This window comes from Parathielavia appendiculata, assembly GCF_033297405.1.
Source record: "Parathielavia appendiculata strain CBS 731.68 unplaced genomic scaffold N657scaffold_7, whole genome shotgun sequence".
NCBI lineage: Eukaryota > Fungi > Ascomycota > Sordariomycetes > Sordariales > Chaetomiaceae > Parathielavia > Parathielavia appendiculata.
The window spans coordinates 1,306,614-1,324,913 of NW_026944226.1; the positions used below are offsets into that span (position 1 = coordinate 1,306,614).

The window sequence follows — 18,300 nt, forward strand, 5'->3', positions numbered from 1 at the left end:
GGATCCAGTTTTGCCGGGCTGTTATGATTACAACGTACGATCCTGCCATCGGTGGGCCCTCGCGCTTCCCTCGACTGAGGAACGGGGTTCAGGTTCGGCGACTGCTGTTTTTGACGATGGACTTTTACTCGGGTCTTGCCAGGGATCAATCCATCCCAGCTTGGCCATATAGAACGTTGCCAGGTCCGGTTCCTGGCCTTCGCTTGTCTCCTTATGTTGCCTTCAACCAGGATTCCTGTAGGACATTTAATATCGCGCTCTGGTATCTCATCATATCGCAGACAAGTTCGCGGCAAACCAATATAAGCTGGCAAGCTCTACCAGGCCTTTGATCATGGCCGTTCCTCAGTCGTCGCTTTCCTCCTTCTCCTTCTTCACAGCCAAAGGATCTGCTACCGTATCCGGCCCAGATATCGAGTCACAAAACCGCCGCAACACTCCCTCGCACTGGTTCCTGGTCACCCATCCCTCCGGCGTCACTGATGCGGTCCTGAACCATGCCTACCCCGGTCAAGGCACTGCCGAGTCCCCCTTTGTCGTCGACTTCCTTCCCGAAGACGGGAGCAACCCGCTACAATATCCAATGTCCAAGAAATGGATCATCACGTTGCTCCAGGCCCTTGCCACGCTGGCCGTGGCATTCGTGAGCACGGCATACTCGGGAGGTGTCTTCGAGATCATTCGGTACTTCCACGTGTCGACGACGGTGGCCATCCTGGGTATCTCACTGTACGTATTTGGGTTTGCCGTCGGGCCGTTGCTGTGGGCGCCTCTTAGTGGTATGTTTACTCTCGAGGGAAGATTAGGAACGGAGGGACGAGCGAAGAAGCAATGCTGACAGATTACGATGGATAGAATTTTACGGGAGACAGATCGTCTTCTTCTTCACCTACGCTGGCCTGGCAGCCTTCAGTGCTGGTGCTGCTAGTGCGCAAAACATCCATACACTGCTTATTCTGCGCTTCTTCGCCGGCGCGTTTGGCGCGTCGCCCTTGACGAACTCGGGCGGTGTTATTGCTGACATGTTCGATGCCAAAGGTGCGCTTGTCACGTTGTCAGGGGACTTCGAGAGGCGGTATTGACAGAACAACAGAGCGTGGTTTGGCGACGTGCATCTTTGCCATGGCCCCCTTCCTCGGTCCCACCCTCGGGCCAATAAGTGGTGGATTTCTGGTAAGTCACCCTCCCATACCACCCACACACTGCCGGTGCTAAAAACAACCCCCAGGGTGAAGCCGAAGGCTGGCGCTGGGTCGAGGGCCTCATGGCCATCTTCACCGGCGTCCTCTGGATCGCCTGCTCGCTCTATGTCCCAGAGACGTACGCGCCTGTCCTCCTCCGCCGCCGGGCTGCTCAGCTCTCCAAGATAGCGGGCAAGGTGTACGTCTCCAAGATGGACCTCTCGGTCACGACGCCCAAGGCCGAGCAAATCAAGACGACGCTGCTCCGACCGTGGGTTCTCCTCTTCACTGAGCCCATCGTCTTCCTTACCGCCATCTACATCGCCATCATCTACGGCACCCTTTACCTCCTCTTCGCCGCCTTCCCCATCGTCTTCCAGCAGCAGCGCGGCTGGAGCGCCGGAATCGGAGGCCTTGCCTTTATTGGCGTCGCCGTGGGCATGCTCTTCGCCGTCGCCATCGCCATGGTCGACAACCGGCGCTACGTCCGCGTCGCAGCGGCCCACGGCGGCAGGGCGCCGCCCGAGGCCCGGCTCCCACCCGCCATTCTAGGCTCTGTCCTCCTGCCCGTGGGGCTGTTCTGGTTCGCGTGGACCAACGGTTCCGACGTGCACTGGGTCGTGCCCATCGTCGCGTCGGCCTTCTTCGCGGCGGGGCTGGTCAACGTGTTCCTGTCGCTGCTGACCTACCTGGTCGATAGCTACACGGTGTTTGCGGCATCGGCGTTGGCGGCCAACTCGGTGCTGCGGTCGCTGTTCGGCGCCGCCTTCCCGCTCTTCACGACCTACATGTACAGGGATCTCGGCATCCACTGGGCGAGCACCATCCCGGCGTTTCTGGCCCTCGCGTGCACGCCGTGTCCGCTGTTGTTTTATTGGTACGGCGAGCGCATCCGCATGAAGTGCAGGTATGCTGCCGAGGCGGCCGCTGTCGAGAGAGAGTTGCACGCCGCGCATGAGGGCCGGGAGGCGCCGGTGGCCGTGGCGGGTGGGCAGACTGGGAGGCCGCCGGTTAGTGAGAGCGGTGCGGTGCTGAGCGAGGACGAGCGGACTGTTGTAGGGGACGGCGAGGAGGTGAGGGAGAAGAGAAAGTAATAGGGATAGCGGGCATGGGTTTCTCGAGGCAAGGTTGGATCAATATTTTCTGTGATGGTTTACGGAGGCATTTGAGATACCACAGGTGGCATGCTGGCTTGGATAGGTCCGTACAGGAGATATAGGCAGTAAGGATAGACCTGAATAATAGCTCATGGCTGAGCAAGAGGATGGATGATTTAGGAAAGACGAGGTACCACGTCCTGGCCATGCTCTGTCCTACAGGGGTACTCTTTTACCCGGCAGCGTCATCGAGGCGGGAAACGACTTTTGACATAACCAACCCCATAAGGAGAATACTGCTGCCTGAGATAGTCCTCGTCGAGTCAGGCCAGACGACCGCAAGCATATACTTGGCGTCATGCGCACCGCGATGCGTGTGCTGATTAATCCGTGGTCTCGGCACCCCAATCGCTCTGTGGACGGCTTGCCGTCATGCATTGCCAAGCTGGCAACTCTGACCTCGCATTTCGCTTTGGGAATGCGAAAGTTGGAGATGCCCTCTTGTCTGGAGTGATAACCTCTCTCCTCAAGAGACTTTTTATCTCGGTGCTTTTGCCATTTCGCGTCAGACTTCCCGCCCAAGTGTCGCTCTTGCGTGTTCCGAAAAGTCGGCGATGTTGCTCACAGCATTGCCACCTCGTGTCTCTTTGGTGACTCCTGATTTTCCCGGCTGTGAGCACAGCGGAGAGCTCACTGCTCTTAAAGAGATCCACGCCTTCGCATTGCTTTGTGGGTTTCCGTTGCCAGAGTCTGTGTTTATGTCTGTCGTCGCTTTCCAGGGTCGGAAGCCAAGATTATTACGTTCATTGTTGGTTGGTGTGTCATTGAGCCCAGTCCCCTTTCCTGGTGTACTCTCAAGTCACCTTCCTGTTACATATTCCTGAGTGGTCATGTTCAGTCCAGCACCGGTCACCACCTTTGCAAACACGTTTCTTGTCTCCCATAGCGGCAGTGGGGGGCCGACACTCAGGGTCGTAGGACCGCAGGAGGCTCGGAAGAAGCGGCCACATCGGGTATGTCCAACCACTCAGAAACTAGGTGGGGAGGGTTGTCTCGGGAAGGAGGGTTTCATAAGGGGAGTCAAGATGAAATACTGACCCTACGGGGCCCCAGAAATCGAGGCTGGGCTGTGTACGATGCAAGAGACGCAAAGTCAAGGTACGGACCGTCACCATCTCCCTCCCGAGACGGAGGGCGTGGAGATACTGACTGAAACCTGCCTCTACAGTGTGACGAGAGAGACCCATGCAGGAACTGCGTCAAGCGAAACGAAACATGCGTCCGCTTCAGACCGGCGTCGTCCAACCGGGGAGGGCGAGAATCGTCGCCGCTGACGTCTCTGCCGCCCCAAGTGGCCTGGTGCCCCCTGTCCGAAGCAGAATGCGGTCCCGTCAATTTGCTTCATATGGAACTGCTGCACCACTTTGAGCAGCACAGCGTGTCCACGCTACCGTTTCAGGGGGTGTGGCCCAGCATGCTGCAGCTGGCCTTCCAGGTACGTACCGGACAGACACTCTCCAATCTTCAACCTCGCAACTAAAACAAGGCTGAATGTACCGTGACAGTCCCGCCAGCACACATACCTGGTCAACGCCATGCTCTCTTTTGCAGCGGCCCACCTCGACTACCTGCACCCAGGCCGGGGCCAGTACCATCGCGCCAAGTACGCACTCCTGGACAAGGCCCTGCACGACTACCGCGAGTCGCTCTCGGCCTCAATCACAGCCGAGAATTGCGACGCGCTGCTTGCCACGGCCAACCTCATCCAATTCCTCATGTGGTGCGACCTCAGCTTCCTAGAGGGCCAAACAGAGCCCGACGCTCCCCTGGACCTCTCAGGAGACCGGCTCTACTTCCTCTCGACGGGCGTCCGCCAAATCTTCTTCATGGCCTGGCCGCTTTTCCAGTCGGCCCAATCCGTCTTTACGCGGGTCTGCCAGCTCCAACCCTGCATGGTGCTCGAGGACGTGGTGGAGGCCAGGGGTCTGAACTGGAAGCGGTATGCGCGCGGGCTCATCGGCCTGTACGACAACCTACGCTATCAGGGGGGAAGAGAAAGAGGACGAGAAGGGGCTGAAGCGACCCCATTTTCCATCTCGACACCGCCGCCACACACATCCTCACATGTATCAAGCGAGACGTCCCCGTTCAGCCCACCCAGTTTCGGTGCACCCGGTCTGTGCTCTGCTTCGACTTCATTCCCCCCAACGCCCAGTCCAGGAGGCTCACCCTTGGGGTCGACATCCAACCCAACTGTGAGCTCGGGCGCATACCTCGAAGAACTGCTCCCCAGCCTGCCCTCGACGGCGGCGCCGCCCTACAGGGTCATGACGCTGTACCAGAGTTACAAAGAAGGGGAGGCCTATGTCAAGAGCGCGGGGACCCGTGACGAGGTGCTCGTGCGCGGCGCGTACAAGAGGCTCGTGGCGAGGCTTGCAGTTGCTATGGCCTTCATCATGGACGACGTTGGGGCTTGTGATGGCGGCTGTCCGGCGTCTGGGGTGAAGGAGAGCGGTTATCCGCGCCAGCAAAGGGCCAAAATAGGCGACATCATGCGGTATGTGACGGTGTTTCCCATGATGTGCTTTGGGCCGCTGCTGGCGCTGATCTCGAGCGGGGATTCTCGGATGCTGATCGTGCTGTACCACATTTATCGTGTTGTTGGGATGCTGCTGCCTGGGAAAACGTATTGGTGGTGCAAAAGGAGAGTTGAAGCCATGGGCGAGGCTATAGGGCGTGAACTGCGCAGCAGAGGCTTGGAAGTGTGCTTGAGGAGGCGGAACGAGGTCGTGTAGGTAAGACCCCCTGGGGTTGAAACAACAACACATCACCACTCTGCAAGAATGGCAAACGGTCAGAGTTCATCGTGTCCTGCAATTTTGATCTTGACGCCTGGGATGCTGGCCATGGACACTTTCCGCATTGCAGCCCGAGTCGGGCCAAGATCCTCGAACGTCGTGGTGACACCCGGGGGTGTCCAGGGCTTGATGCGGCCCTGGTAGACGTCGAGGGCCCATCGCTGGAGAGCATCGGAACTGAAGGACCATCCTTTGGAGTAGGGGTATATGCGATCCTTCGACAGCTGGTGTACCGCCCCGGCCGGGAAGACACTTGGTTCCAACCCCAGCCGGCCCATCAAGTCTGGGAACTCGTTCGGGTCGACCATGACAGAGGTCAGAGAGTCGTAGTAACTCCGGGCGAACTTGTATAGCGATTTTCGAAGCTGCTGCCTCTGAGCTTCGGTAGAACCAAATAGATAAACCATTGGCCATCCGCGCTGCGTTCTGTCAGGAACACTGCTAGAAACAATGCCAGGTAAGGCGCAGCTTGACTCACATCAAGAAGCCTCTGCCAGTTCAGGACCGTTAGTTCACTAATCACCGGCCGTGACGCCTCCTTGACCCTGAGTTACATGTCAGTTCCGCGACATTGCAGTCAGCATCAGCCGCTACCGTACCAGTTGTCCAGCTCATCGAACCCCTGAACTTCCTTGAGCGTCACCGTATCCCCATCAACAAGCTTGTAGCAGACCACCGCAGGAGCTTCCAACCCCTGTGATCCGGCCACTTCAGGATCGACGACAGTCCCGAACGAGAACTCGTCGCGGTATCGCATTGCGACCTCGCCGAAGACGGCAGCAGAGTCTCGGTCGGATTGGTCGAGGTAGGCGACAAATACCGTCTCATCAGCCGTTTTGAAGCCCGCAAGCTGGTCACCATCAAGGCCTTCCGTGACGACGGGACGGGTTCGCCTCGAAAGGAAATGCAACATCCTGGCAAGCAACTGTCAGCAGCGTGAAGATTTGGTATGAGGTGCCGGTTTGTGGCCACTACACTTACGCCGCGGCACGTTTCGTGCCTCGATACTGTGCGATAGGCTTGTCTCGCTGCAACACAAAGATGGAAGGGAACTCGATGTTCTCCTGAATGTCACAGTCGACCTCGGAAGCGGAGCAGTCCACGCTTAGCAGTTGCTGCTTGTGTTTCGCACCACTTGCGGCAGCCGATAACCACTCCTGCTCGAGAGCTGCACTGGCTGGTCTGGCGGCTGTCAGTTGCAGGCCTCATAGTAGTTATACCATCGGCGATGTAGAAACGAATATTAACTCACCCATCGGGCTGAGGAGCGTGGCGCCAAACCGAGTCAGCCAACAGCAACTCGACATGTCTGACCTATGGTTATATGAGACGGGATAAACAGCGTCTACCTTGATAACTGCATCACGCTCACCGGTCAGTCTTCGCTCCCTGCCTCACTTGACCATAGCATCGCCACTCACAAGCAACCAACACCGGGTCTCCCATCTCAACAACCATCTTGAGCTCACCGCTCGAGACATGATCCCAAGCTGAAACTGCCTTCGCGCCCAGGAGGAACAGGGCCATCGCACACCGTCGTGCCATGTCGGGTTTCTGTTTCGTAGTTGTGCGTCGCTGTTGTTGCTGCCGAGTAAGTCAACAGGGAAAAGGTGGAAAGAACAATTCACTGCAGGCCGTTGAAAGGAAAGAGCCCCACAGACAGCGTCACCCGAGCCAGAGCCAGCCACTGCAGGTTCCAAACCGGGGCCGGTTCTGGTTTCAGGTTCCCGTCCTTGATTTCTCACTTCCAGAAAGATACTTTAGACACATCAACCGGAAGCTGCCCGTTTGAAAGCGTGCAGTCAGCCGTGTAAACAGCGCTTGTATTTGAGAGTCAGGGAGCTCTACGGATTATTTCTCTGCCTTCTTCCGAGCAAGGCAGGAGGAGGGGTGGGTGTATTCACCGTTCCCTAAAAACAGCAACGCAATTCCATAACCCAGCTCTAAGCATGTTACCATGTGCTCAAAGGCAACCAAATATACTCAAATGAACAAATACCTCCCAAGTTTTTACCTCCATATACCTTCCTTCTTTCCCCCCCTCCCAGTCAGCCAACTAAACGCTCCATGACGGACGCAGCAAGATACGAAAATGCAAATGTGACCGTAGCTCTAGCAGCAAAACCCACACAATCCCCCGAGAGGCACCCACCACGCCTGATATGAAACAATGCCCAGAAACAAACACCCATACCTTATGCTACCACCCCACACGCGCCAACACCTGAAATATAAAAGATAGAACCAATGAACCAAACACACAGTAGCTTTTCCTCTCCTACATCCCCCTTTTCCCCCCCATTGCACAATCACAATCAAGTCAACGCATCTATCACCTTCCACCAGCACTCTGCCTCCCCTTCTTCCCTCTCGTGACAATCATTTCAGGCTCCACCACCTCTTTCGCCGCCGCCGCCGCCGCAGCGACAACAGCAGCCTCCTGCTTCTTCTTGGTCATCTTCCTCGACCTGGCCAACGGCGGTTCCTGGCTGTGCAAATGCCCGATATCCTCGAGCGCCATGGTGTTCTGCCAGTTCATGCACCGATACGTGACCGGCGCCGGTTTCGACTTCGGCTCCAACTCTGGAGGAGGAGGCGCGGAAAGGGGAGGCCCGGCAATGGTCGTGACGCCTCGGCCGCGTGTGCTCATCCGCTTGTTGCCTCCGGTAGTTGTTGTTGAAGCCGCAGCAACAACAGCAGCAGCCGCCCCAGAGGAGGTAGCGGTGGCGGGGTCTTCGCCGTTTTCCTTAGTGGTTATTCCGGACGGAGGAGCGAGATAAGCCTTGCGGTTCTCCATGTTCTTGACAATCTTGTCGCGGTAATTGACAAGTTCCTTGCGCAGCTTGAGCTCGTTGAACCCGCGCGGATCGAGCCAGCCGAGCAAGGCGTCGACGCTCGCTGGGTCGTCGTAGTAGCCCCATTGGCAGGCGTTGAACACGCTCGTGGCGCCCTCCTCGAGCTTCTTGCGCTCCGGCACCGTCATGTCGAACTTGGCCTTGTACTCGTCCTGGTACTCGGGAATCATGTCGATGTAGCCCACGCGCTCGAGCTCGTCCGGCCCCTGCACCCAGATGCACCCGTTGGCGTAGCCGGCTGACGCAGTGGAGCTGTCAGGGAGACCGCCGTAGGGCATGCCGTTGCGCTCGAACCAGTAGTATCGGTTCCAGAAACGGTCCTTGCCGAGAACGCGCGTGCGGGGACAGTCGGCCTCGCGGAGGTCGTTGTCGATGACGGCAATCTCGCGCTCGCACTCGGCAATCTCGTCCTCCTTCTTCTGAATGTCCCTGAGCACACGCTGGAACTGCTTGGACTGCTTCGGCACCTTGCCGGCCGCCTCGGCCTTTTCCTTCCGTTCCTGCTCCTTTTCGGCCTTACGCTTGCGCTCGGCGGCGCGGTCCGTGGCACGCCGTAGTTTTCTTGGTGGTCCATCATCATCGGAGTCCTGAACCTCATCCGACGTGTTCGCCGGCAGATCTTCCACATCCGACATCTTGACATCACCATTGGTCTTGACAGGTTCCATAGGCGGGCTCGGAGGAAGATTGTCCGGCAGAAGGATCTTGCGCTGGTCGTTGAGGCTCTTGAGCTCCTCGATTCTGCGAAAGCGTTAGCGTCGACTTTAGCGAGAAGGAAACAGATCCATCACTCACAATTGTTTCCTCTTCCTCTGCCACTCAATCTTCTCCTTCCGGTACGCCGTCATGGTTTCGCTGCAGTCCTCCATGTACCCGCGGATCGCCCGGGTCTCGGACGTGAGCATGCAAATGATCTGCAGCGCCTGCACGCGATAGTTGACGTCGAAGGCAGAGTATCTTTGACGCACCGTCTCCTGGCTCGGCTCGATGTCGCTCGGAACCAGCTGTTGTAGAAGCTCTTCGCAGCTGGCCTTTAGCCGCTCATTCTTGGACAGCTGGTGCAGCAGCCCAACCATGATCATCTCCCAGCCTCCTTCCTTGAAATCGCGTTTGGCGAGATGTTCGATCCAGTCGTAGCTCCGCAGCAGTTCCTCGGCGCGGTGCTTCGGCGCCTCCTCTGTCTGCTGCATCTCCTTCTCCGCCGCCGCCGCCTCTGCCGCGAGCCTCTCTGCTTCCGCCTTGGCCAAGCTCCTTCTAGTGGCGCGGCCCGAAGGTTGCGGTTCTGGTTCGGGCGTCGGCACCATGCTCTCCTCCTCTACCTCATCTTCCGCCTCTTCCTCCTCCTCTTCCAGTTCTGGCAGCTGAATCTGAACCTTACCACCCTCTGCCTCCGAGGTGACCAGGATCTTGAGGACTGCACAGTGGATCTCGTCAAAAAGCTGAACAGGCGTATCGGCGGACGCGACCAGCATGGCTTCTACATAGTCGTCGAAGGTGAACGAGTCGAGCTTGAAGATCTCACAGTAGACGTTCAGTGTATCCCACGTCTCCAGCAGCGGGCCTACCGACTTCATCAGGATCTTCTCGCTGAAGGGTGACTTGGCGTCGGGCGCCACATCGACTGGCGTGTCAGTGCACATATACCGGAGCTGGGGTCGAACAAGACCCCGAGGCTCCACCTGCAAGTCTTCGATGGGATACTTTGGAGGAGGCGGCGGAGGTGTTGGCTCGGGCGGCTTGACGATCGGCGGCGGCACCTGGCCACGCAAGGACACGGGAAACTGGAAAGGGTTGCCGGGTAGCGGAAGGTGCACGAACGAGCCAGGCTCATGCCCCCCAAAGGTGCTATTTTTGCCCTTGATCGCATGTTGCTGCGCCTGGAGGGCTTGTTGCGCCTTGGACTTGTGGCTTTTGGGCGCAGGCTTCAGCTCCGGCAACCTGAGCCCGGTAGGGCTGATGGAGCCCGAGGGTTGCTGGGTCAAGTCGGATTGTGACGCCTTCTTTTGGAGCTGCATTTGTTTCCGTTCAAGGAGCTTATTGTCGTAGCGCAGATGAGGCGGGATGCGAGTGTCAATATGGTACTTCTCGGCCACATCCTGCTTGACCAGCCACGGCGCGCCATTCCAGGCTTCCCTGGTCACCGTCTTTTTGATGAACGAGCGCAGTACCGCCTTGGTAAACACTTTGCGGTCCCGGAAGATGTGCGAGTCGTCTACCACGGCCTCCTCATCCGGGCGCTCGTCCAGGCTGACAAAGTAGCGCGAGAAGGGCGGTGTGAGAGTGCCATCAGGGAGGACCTTGCTGCCGAAGCGCGTCTTATCCCTCACTACGCCTTGCAACCTCTCCCCGCCCAGGATGTGCACCGTGACGGCCTCGCCAGGGTAGTAGTCGTTTTTGAACTCGTCGTAGATCTGGTCGACCAGCGTGTCGATGCGCGACACTGTCTGGAACTGGACGCGTCGGAGGATGGGGCCCTTGAGGGCCTCGGGGAAAGCCTGTTCTACCTCGACGGCGCCAGCAAGCTGGGGGGGAGCCGCTGTATTAGTGTGTTGCCGCTACATGAGAGAAACAGAGGGGCACAATGAGAACCGAGGAACAGGGATAATGGGCATACCTCGCTCTCTAGCGCATCGAAGAATGTCAGGCCCGAGTGACCGGTGATGGTGCATATAAAGCGTTTCTACATGGTGGTGAGCATGGCCACGCCCAGTTATCGCTCAAAATAGAACTGGCATACCTGCTTATAGAAGTCCATTCTGCCTGGGTGTCAGTAAGCTGTCTATTAGAGCGCGCCCTTTGCGCAACTCTAAGGCAAGCCAAGAGATGGAGATAACACAAACCTATCCAGGTAGTCCTCATACGAGAGGAAGATCTCACCGGTCTGGGGGATATGCCAGACCTATAGGCCAGGGCTAGTTAGCTCCCGGATACGGGCAATTGGTCGGGGCCTGGGTGGATGAAGGCAAGTGCCCACCTCTTGGTTTTCATCTTCGATCTCGGGCACGGGCAGGAACTGCACCGGCTTGCGCTTAAACAGGACCTGGCGGAGGGGTGAGGTCAGCGGAATTGGGAAGACAGCCTCGGGTGCCGTGAGTGAGCTGCGGCATACCATGCCGGAGGTGGTCGTCAAAGTCTGGGCAGAATCCCAAAAAAGTGCTCCAAGGCTGATATCTCAGCCTCGTGGCCTTAAATGAACCGTATACGGAATTGCCCGGGTGGTGCCGTCAAACGCGGTGGTGCGGGCGATTGAGGCGCGTTGTTGTGCCCAAGGACCTGTGTTGTGGCCGCCGGTCGCGATCCGTGGCGGATTGGGTGGAGAGAAGTCAGGGTTTGGTGGCCGCCGAGTAGGGGAGAAGCTCGCGGTGAACGCATGCAAGGCTGATGCTTCTCGGCGGTGGACGGCTACGGCCGAGTAAAACACAATGCAGATGGAGTCTCGTCGGTGTAAGTGGCCGCGGTTATGGCTGCGCGTGGTTGTGACGGGGCCTGGTCGTCGGAGGATGATGTTGAGGGAAAAAGAGGAAAAACGAGTGGTGCAGACATGGGGAGGAGGAAAAAGTTCAACCCAGCCCAGGGGAGACGGAACTGCAAATGGGACTGGGGGGGAGAGAAGCACGGGCTTGGTCGCAAGTTCAGCATGCTGGCACATCCCGGACCCGCCGACCAGGGTACGCGGGGCTTCGCTCGGCTCCTCCCCTCGTCCAGACCCCCGACCACCCCGGGGACCCTCTCCTGCAGCCAACCCGCCTGGCATGTGCACTTGACCCACGTTTTTGTACTCATCCTGTTCGCCTCGATGAGGGCAATCTGCAGACGTTCAAACCGTGCAAATTGGACCCCGTTTGAATCATTTATGGTCCTGTAAGTCCAGGGCGATTCTCAATTTCAGTGGGTAGGGGTCCGCACGCCCGAGATGGAGAGCGCCCTTTCGACGCCCACGGTAGACGGCTACACATGTCGGTGAGCGTAGGGTCCAGGTGTACTACAGCCACATGACCTGTGTAGGGAGCATCTCTATGGTTGAATTCGCCAAACACAATCTCCAAGCTCTGTGTCTGGGACGCAGCCGGATGCTATGATTCTCCCCTTGTTCGTCTCGACTACCAACGGGCGCCCCTGGTTCTCTCTGCAGCTCTCGATCTCCAACCGCATCTGCAGAGATGCATGTACCGCATTGCACAAAGCATTTCAGACGTCCCCTGCGCCTCAGACGAACTCCTCCAGCAATGCTATCTTGTCGCGGCCGAAGTGGGGGGCAGACTCGGAGTGCAAAGACTCTTCAACACCATCGTTTATCCTTTCAGTTCACCCTCACTCGGATGCAGGTACCTTCTATTTGTGTGTGTGTAAGTGCAATGGGAAGTAAACGGGAAATCCCGTCCAAGAAATGCATCAGCGCAGATTTCTCATTAATGTTACTTAATTGACTCTTCGCGTTCCAGACAAAACCGACAAGTCAATTGATGTGTCGAGTCCTTGTTTTGTGCTCGGAAATCATGGCAGGTTTTTGCAGCTCGCGGCCATCAAATTGCTGGGTTCTGTTTGCTGAGCCGCCACCCGACTCAGTTACCGCTTTGCGTAAACGGTGGGGTCTGCAAGGCTGAGAAGGTTTGACGTGCAGCTCCGATCTCTCAGCCTTGCAGATTCCAGTTTAGGGTACGGATATCCGTACTCTAACCATCCAGACGAGGATGGGAATGAATAGAAGTGAAACTAGGAGATTCATGGGAATGCATCAGTATGTGAACAACTCGCTTTCCGTTTTGTGTCGTTTCTTGGAGTCCAGGTCGATACTTCGATTCAAATAGAGGTGTTTGTGGTCGTGAAGGTGCCTGTGTTGATCTGCGCTAAGCTTGCCAATCAGCTCGCTGAGATGAGGAATGCAAGCTGACTAAGCAAGTGCACTTCAACGGCTCCCACTAGACTCATGGGTCCGTGTCGCTTAGTCATCGAACAACTGTATTAGTCACCACAAAAATGCATCTAACGCGGCCACCTCCCCGTGCCCGCAAGACCACAGCCGGCGCCATCACCATGGCCACCTTCCCAGACGACTACCTTCCTCCCGAACGCTATTTCGAGTCTCGACAGGCCGTATTTGAGTCAATCAATGCGTGGGATAAGCCGAGAGGCTACGTTTTTACGACTCTAAGGTCAACGAAAGAGAAAAATGGCACGTCAACTGTCATCTACGCATGCGATCGGTCAGGTGATCCTCCAAGCGATAGGGAGCGTCAGAGAAGAACAACTCGGAAGATGCATTACCCATTTTCAGTTATAGCAAAAGAGACGACTGATGGCGGCTGAACCCTGAAGCATCGTCCCGATCAACGCTTTGCGGTACACAACCATGAGCCCAGCCAGCACCCATCGGCCCACCCAGTCCATCGGCAACTCCCTGGAGGTACATCACAGCTTGCAAGCTTCTCTGATGCTGGTATCTCGCCGAAGGAGATCCAGACACTCGTACGGCAGAGCGGCTCGCTAGCTACAAGGCAAGACATCTACAACCGGATTGCAGATGTACGTCGAGATGCATGCGAAGGTCAGAGTGCAATTCATGCGCTAGTCAATCGACTCGACAAGTCGCGGGGAGGTGGCCGCGTTAGATACATTTTTGTGGTGACTAATACAGTTGTTCGATGACTAAGCGACACGGACCCGTGAGTCTAGTGGGAGCCGGACCCGTGGCTCTAGTGGGAGCCCACTTCAACTGCTTCTTTGTGCTGCGCGACAATGAAGCCAGCATCTGCTCAAATTTGGTACCTTCTCATTGAACTGCCGACCCAAGTCTATGACGTGAAGTACACTACCAGAAAACCTACCCAGCTCCCGACGACCCCAATTGCCGAGTATGAACTGGTGAACATCAAGGGTATAAACTCGTAGCTCTTGCCAAATGCGATCCGGTGTACCAAAGAACAGTATGCAATCAGCGGAATGCTGACCGTGATGTACAGCGTGCTGAAGCGGTCAAAGAGAAAGAACCGTGGCCGGCTCGAGGCGGGTGCCAGGCGGTCGAAGGCCATGAGGAAGAGGAAAAGCCAGAACACCGTGTACACCGTCTTGATGGGGAACTCTGCCGGCGTGAATAACAGCGGGAATAGCGAGACGTGGCCCGAAACTGCTAGGGGTCGGAATGCGCCCAGGTACCGCCGGTCCTTGAGAGCGATGAGGCTGAAGGGGATGATGACCAGCAGCACCGCCTTCTCATGGACATGCCAGCCAAACAGGAAGGACGCGTAGCCGCAGAGAGTGACGGCGCCGATGAAGTTATCCCACGTCGGCTGCAGGAAAAGTTTCAGCAGCGGGATCGCCTGGAAGAGCAGGGTCAAGGCGAAGCACACGCGGGGCGTGACATCCGGCAGCACCGCGAAGGATGTGTCTCCGACCAAGCCTCGCGTTCCACTATGCAAGGCGCCCTCCTTCACCGACAGGCCGATCCGAGGCGCAAGGATGATAAGCACCCGATCGACAAAGGAGTACATGGCCCAGACATTGGGCGCCCAGTAGGCATGGCAGAGGCCCCTCGAGAATGGGAATAGCCTGCTCATGATCTGAGGGATCTGTCCCTTGAGGGCGAAGGGTCCGAGAGCTGTGCCGAAAAGAGCCGCGATGCCGGCGCCCAGCTTTAGGCAGTTGAGAAACTGAATCCGGAAGATGGATTTCGGCGAGAGACAGTAGGCTCTCAACAGGAAGACGAAGTAGGCTGGTGCAAGGTAAAGATAGATGTGCTTCATGCACAGCAGCGCGGCGAACAAGAGGCCGCTCCACAGCATCGTCGACTTCTTGCGCGCCATAACCAGAGACCCGATGAGGATGCCGTACATGCAACCGTTGTACTGGAAGTGGATGTGGTCAATAATGAGCAAGCCCGGCGAGAGCAAGATGGAGATGGCGGCCGCCTGCGCAGCGCGTTTCGACACTCCGTGCGATGAGTCTACGAACCTGGCGTCCGTTAGCCCGTGATTCGCATTTCTTGACGGCAGCGGTCAGGCCGCCTACAGTTGCAGCGCGTAGACCAGGAGCAGCTCAGTAATAATGACAGTAAACCTCTGGAAGTATACTGTCTGCCAGCTATCGTACTCAAGATTGTACACCTTGAGCATGGCCGGATCGACCAGCTTCGCGACCTGCGACATGGCCCACTCAAAGTAGGCGAAAAAAGGAGGGTAGTCGAGCGTCCATTCGGACGTCTTCTCGTAGTACCACTCCCACAGTGGCAAGCTGTTGGTGATGGCAAGCCAGTTGCGGTGGACCTCAAAGTCGGTGGATTTGCTTGCCGTGACAATGTCAGTGCTACGAGGAACATGGGCAGCCAGGAGAGGGTGCCGTTGCGGGAGAGAGGCTGCTCACTAGGCAGGGAAAAGAAGGATCTTCAGTGCAGCAGCCACTACTGCGCACTGGGCGAGAGAAGGATAGATCTCAGTCATGGTGGCATGCTGGGGCTGTTTTGCGAATTGAAGTGAGAGACCAAATGTCACATGAATCGCCCTTGTTTCTCAGCCTTTCAGTTATTTCCCAAAGTGGGACGCAACATGAGCCACATCTGCGGACGCCACTGGTGCTCTCTCAGTGACCTTAGTCAAGCCACATCTCCCCGCATCGGAGCGGTGTGGGGACAAGTCGCACGAGACAAGACCCTTGTCCCAGGTCCCAGTTGGAGCAAGAGCTTCCGCCGCCAACCAAGCTCTCGGCAGGAGAACGGCGTTTGAGCACAGCTGTTCCCTTCGTGGACTTTTCATGTCTAGGTCGGAGCTTGTGCCTGGGGCATACCAGCCGTACAGCACTCGTTCTTGCCTACTCTCTGTGATTATTCCCATCATCATGCAAACATAGTCTGTTTTTCCGGTGGCACCCCAGTCCCACCATATTTGGTTCCAGCTTGTGGTTTGTTGACAAGCTGACCGATTCGCCTTTGGTTGTTTCAGGTTCTACTCACTTTTGCGCTTGCATTCTCCACATTGGCCAAACCGCCGGCCCGGGCAATCGTTAAGAGCTGCAAAGTGTCCTCAACTCCGGGCGCAGCGGAAGCACCGTCCTATTCTGCCGGAAACTAAACCGGGGAGCCGACTCTCCCAAATAATACATAACATTAATAGCTTGCTCTGCGGTTGCCCTCGTGCTCGCGACAGTGCTGCCAGTTGTTCTCTGCCCTTGTCCCGGATACGAGGCTGCCGCAATTGCCCGCCATGCGCTTACCGTCAAGCTTTGCCTTGCTCGTAGCTGGCTTGGCCCAGATCCAAGCCCAATACCTCATCAATGAGCTCAGTTTCGGCCATAGTGGCAGGTAATGCTCTCGCTGGAACCCGCCTCATTCGACCGCACTCGCTAATCCGCCATGCAACCGACAGGATAAGCCCAGAAGGGTCACAGTCGATCCCCAATTTCTCCCTTCAAGGGCGGCCCAATGTCCCCGAACTGCTCTCGAACAAGGTGATCCTGACCCCAGTAGCCCCCGGAAACCAGCGCGGAGCGGTTTGGGCCGACAAGTCACTACAACACCAAAACTGGATCGCAGACGTCGATTTCCGCGCCAACGGGCCGGAGCGGGGCGGCGGCAACCTGAACATCTGGCTGGTGAGGGACGGCTCGCACGTCATTGGATCCGACAGCGTCTACTCGGCGGGGAGGTTTGAGGGTTTGGTGCTGGTCGTCGACCAGCACAGCGGGTCGGGGGGCATGCTGCGGGGCTTCCTGAACGACGGCACGACCGACTACAAGAGCCAACCAAACGTGGACAACCTTGCTTTTGGCCACTGCAGCTTCTCATACCGCAACCTCGGACGGCCGACCCAGATCAAGCTGCGCCACACCGAGACTAAGTTCAGCGTCGAGGTGGCCGGCCGGCCCTGCTTCGAGAGCACCAAGATCCGCATTCCGAGCGGCTACAGCTTTGGCATTACGGCCGCCTCGGCCGAGACCGCGGACTCCTTCGAAATCTTCAAGCTGGCCGTGCTCACGGGCGAGAACAGCCACGAGTACGCCAACACGTACAATCAGCAGGATTCCAACAGCCAGGGCAGCGATTCCCAACCCAGGCGGCCCCGCCTGAATACCGGCCGCAGCGGGCAGACCCAGGTCGAGGACCCCTACGATAACGTCATCCCGGACCAGGAAGCCGACAAGATCACGTCGTCCAAGGCGCAGTTCGCCGACCTGCACAATCGCCTTCAGTCGGTCAACCACCACCTCTCGACCATCTTCCGGTCCATCGCGCAGAACCAGGGCGTCGACGAGCAGCGGCACGCCGAGACGTCGGCCATGATCGGCGAGCTCAAGGGCCTCATGACGCGCCTCGAGAAGCTCGACGTGTTTGAGCAGCGCATGCGCGACATCGAGTCCGAGATGCGGTCGATGCGCCACGAGATGTCCGGACGGCTCAAGGACTCGGAGAACGCTATCAAGTACCATGTCAGCGACAAGCACGAGGCGCTGTCGGACCACGTCCGGACCCACACCAAGAGCGGGCATACCAAGCTCATCTGGGTCGTCATTGGGAGCCAGTGCTTGCTGGTGGGCGCGTTTGTGTACTATAAGAGGAGGAAGACGTCGCCTAAGAAGTATCTGTGAGGGGGCTCGCTGTGGTTCACAGAGCGGGTTGTGTATAACGGTGTTTGGCGTTTCATTTAGGTCTTATTATTTTGGTGTATTGCATTTTCATGTTGGGTTGATAGGAGCAATTCAGAGCGAAGTCTAAAAGAAAATCTCTCAGCGGTGTCGGTTAGCACTCAAAAAGCTCACCGACCACCTGCCCTCGCCAGTCGTCAGCGGCGAACGAGGGGGTCAGCTACGAAAACCCCTGGAGGCGTCCTCTCAGGTGGATTTACTCCAAGTTGAACAGGTGTTTTCCCGAGGGTAAGGCACCATGCGACCTGCAAATTGAGCCATTGACTCTTCGGTGGGCTTGTGGTAGAGGCGCTGTGGGTTCTGTCTATAGAGTGATGCTGCCAGGTGCTCACCAGTGTGGTGGGGAGTGCGCGTTCGGATGGAAGTTTTCCCATAAGGGAGGGCATTGGCGTCACTGACGCTTGCAGGGTGCATGCACATCTTCCCAGGTGCATCTGAACCGTAGCAAGAGACGGCAGTGGAGAGATATTGAACTTGTTCCATTCAACAATCTTGATATCTCCGATCGTAACGAATGTGACCTAAGGTGGTTTGCAATAAGCACCAGCCAACACCTACTTACCCTTTTGATATATACCCCCCACATTACCGCCTCCCAAAAGCTCGTTCACAATCCAGGCCGTATACTATATCTCTCCTAAAAGTCTTCAAAACCGGCGCCTTTCGAAAGCTCTGAGAA

General features: G+C 57.1%; 7 protein-coding genes across 7 annotated transcripts; 4 read left to right on the top strand and 3 right to left on the bottom strand.

Annotated features, from left to right (window-relative positions):
* Positions 1-334: 334 nt before the first annotated feature.
* On the top strand, positions 335-2,275 carry N657DRAFT_573947 (MFS general substrate transporter; the record flags this gene model as incomplete). The annotated part of the gene is made up of 3 exons (XM_062789004.1): positions 335-779; positions 856-1,038; positions 1,317-2,275. The coding sequence occupies 3 exons, from the start codon at positions 335-337 to the stop codon at positions 2,273-2,275; spliced, it is 1,587 nt and encodes a 528-aa protein (XP_062647197.1).
* Positions 2,276-2,730: 455 nt separating this feature from the next.
* Positions 2,731-5,135, top strand: N657DRAFT_646211 (uncharacterized protein). The gene is made up of 4 exons (XM_062793079.1): positions 2,731-3,291; positions 3,392-3,436; positions 3,507-3,773; positions 3,844-5,135. Exons 1-4 carry the CDS (start codon positions 3,169-3,171, stop codon positions 5,071-5,073), a joined length of 1,665 nt encoding a protein of 554 aa, XP_062647198.1. The 5' UTR covers positions 2,731-3,168; the 3' UTR covers positions 5,074-5,135.
* Positions 5,103-6,915, bottom strand: N657DRAFT_464312 (uncharacterized protein). Its single transcript, XM_062787499.1, has 7 exons — positions 6,558-6,915; positions 6,486-6,493; positions 6,389-6,396; positions 6,118-6,318; positions 5,736-6,050; positions 5,615-5,681; positions 5,103-5,555 (listed from the first exon to the last, which is right to left on the bottom strand). Exons 1-7 carry the CDS (start codon positions 6,679-6,681, stop codon positions 5,133-5,135), a joined length of 1,146 nt encoding a protein of 381 aa, XP_062647199.1. The 5' UTR covers positions 6,682-6,915; the 3' UTR covers positions 5,103-5,132.
* A 553-nt stretch (positions 6,916-7,468) lies between these two features.
* On the bottom strand, positions 7,469-11,103 carry N657DRAFT_634571 (glycosyltransferase family 57 protein; the record flags this gene model as incomplete). The annotated part of the gene is made up of 6 exons (XM_062791289.1): positions 7,469-8,732; positions 8,787-10,513; positions 10,606-10,671; positions 10,729-10,747; positions 10,832-10,890; positions 10,966-11,103. The coding sequence occupies 6 exons, from the start codon at positions 11,101-11,103 to the stop codon at positions 7,469-7,471; spliced, it is 3,273 nt and encodes a 1,090-aa protein (XP_062647200.1).
* A 2,452-nt stretch (positions 11,104-13,555) lies between these two features.
* On the bottom strand, positions 13,556-15,459 carry N657DRAFT_672392 (glycosyltransferase family 57 protein). Its single transcript, XM_062795638.1, has 3 exons — positions 15,348-15,459; positions 14,997-15,269; positions 13,556-14,939 (listed from the first exon to the last, which is right to left on the bottom strand). Exons 1-3 carry the CDS (start codon positions 15,422-15,424, stop codon positions 13,784-13,786), a joined length of 1,506 nt encoding a protein of 501 aa, XP_062647201.1. The 5' UTR covers positions 15,425-15,459; the 3' UTR covers positions 13,556-13,783.
* A 236-nt stretch (positions 15,460-15,695) lies between these two features.
* N657DRAFT_464440 (uncharacterized protein) lies at positions 15,696-16,152 on the top strand. Its single transcript, XM_062787500.1, has 2 exons — positions 15,696-15,800; positions 15,923-16,152. Exons 1-2 carry the CDS (start codon positions 15,735-15,737, stop codon positions 16,049-16,051), a joined length of 195 nt encoding a protein of 64 aa, XP_062647202.1. The 5' UTR covers positions 15,696-15,734; the 3' UTR covers positions 16,052-16,152.
* Positions 16,153-16,183: 31 nt separating this feature from the next.
* N657DRAFT_574434 (concanavalin A-like lectin/glucanase) lies at positions 16,184-17,564 on the top strand (the record flags this gene model as incomplete). Its single annotated transcript, XM_062789029.1, has 2 exons — positions 16,184-16,281; positions 16,346-17,564. The coding sequence occupies 2 exons, from the start codon at positions 16,184-16,186 to the stop codon at positions 17,562-17,564; spliced, it is 1,317 nt and encodes a 438-aa protein (XP_062647203.1).
* Positions 17,565-18,300: the final 736 nt, after the last annotated feature.

What these genes read in the sequence shown, in the direction of transcription:
- N657DRAFT_464440 (XM_062787500.1), top strand. Translation starts at nt 15,735, where the DNA reads ATGTCTAGGTCGGAGCTTGTGCCTGGGGCATACCAGCCGTACAGCACT. An exon ending in CTCGTTCTTGCCTACTCTCT is followed by an intron (nt 15,801 to 15,922) that starts GTGATTATTCCC and finishes TGGTTGTTTCAG; the next exon opens with GTTCTACTCACTTTTGCGCT.
- N657DRAFT_646211 (XM_062793079.1), top strand. Translation starts at nt 3,169, where the DNA reads ATGTTCAGTCCAGCACCGGTCACCACCTTTGCAAACACGTTTCTTGTC. An exon ending in GGAAGAAGCGGCCACATCGG is followed by an intron (nt 3,292 to 3,391) that starts GTATGTCCAACC and finishes ACGGGGCCCCAG; the next exon opens with AAATCGAGGCTGGGCTGTGT. An exon ending in GCAAGAGACGCAAAGTCAAG is followed by an intron (nt 3,437 to 3,506) that starts GTACGGACCGTC and finishes CTGCCTCTACAG; the next exon opens with TGTGACGAGAGAGACCCATG.
- N657DRAFT_672392 (XM_062795638.1), bottom strand. Translation starts at nt 15,424, where the DNA reads ATGACTGAGATCTATCCTTCTCTCGCCCAGTGCGCAGTAGTGGCTGCT. An exon ending in ATCCTTCTTTTCCCTGCCTA is followed by an intron (nt 15,270 to 15,347) that starts GTGAGCAGCCTC and finishes TGTCACGGCAAG; the next exon opens with CAAATCCACCGACTTTGAGG. An exon ending in CTGGTCTACGCGCTGCAACT is followed by an intron (nt 14,940 to 14,996) that starts GTAGGCGGCCTG and finishes AACGGACGCCAG; the next exon opens with GTTCGTAGACTCATCGCACG.
- N657DRAFT_464312 (XM_062787499.1), bottom strand. Translation starts at nt 6,681, where the DNA reads ATGGCACGACGGTGTGCGATGGCCCTGTTCCTCCTGGGCGCGAAGGCA. An exon ending in TTCGATGAGCTGGACAACTG is followed by an intron (nt 5,682 to 5,735) that starts GTACGGTAGCGG and finishes CATGTAACTCAG; the next exon opens with GGTCAAGGAGGCGTCACGGC. An exon ending in ACTGGCAGAGGCTTCTTGAT is followed by an intron (nt 5,556 to 5,614) that starts GTGAGTCAAGCT and finishes GACAGAACGCAG; the next exon opens with CGCGGATGGCCAATGGTTTA.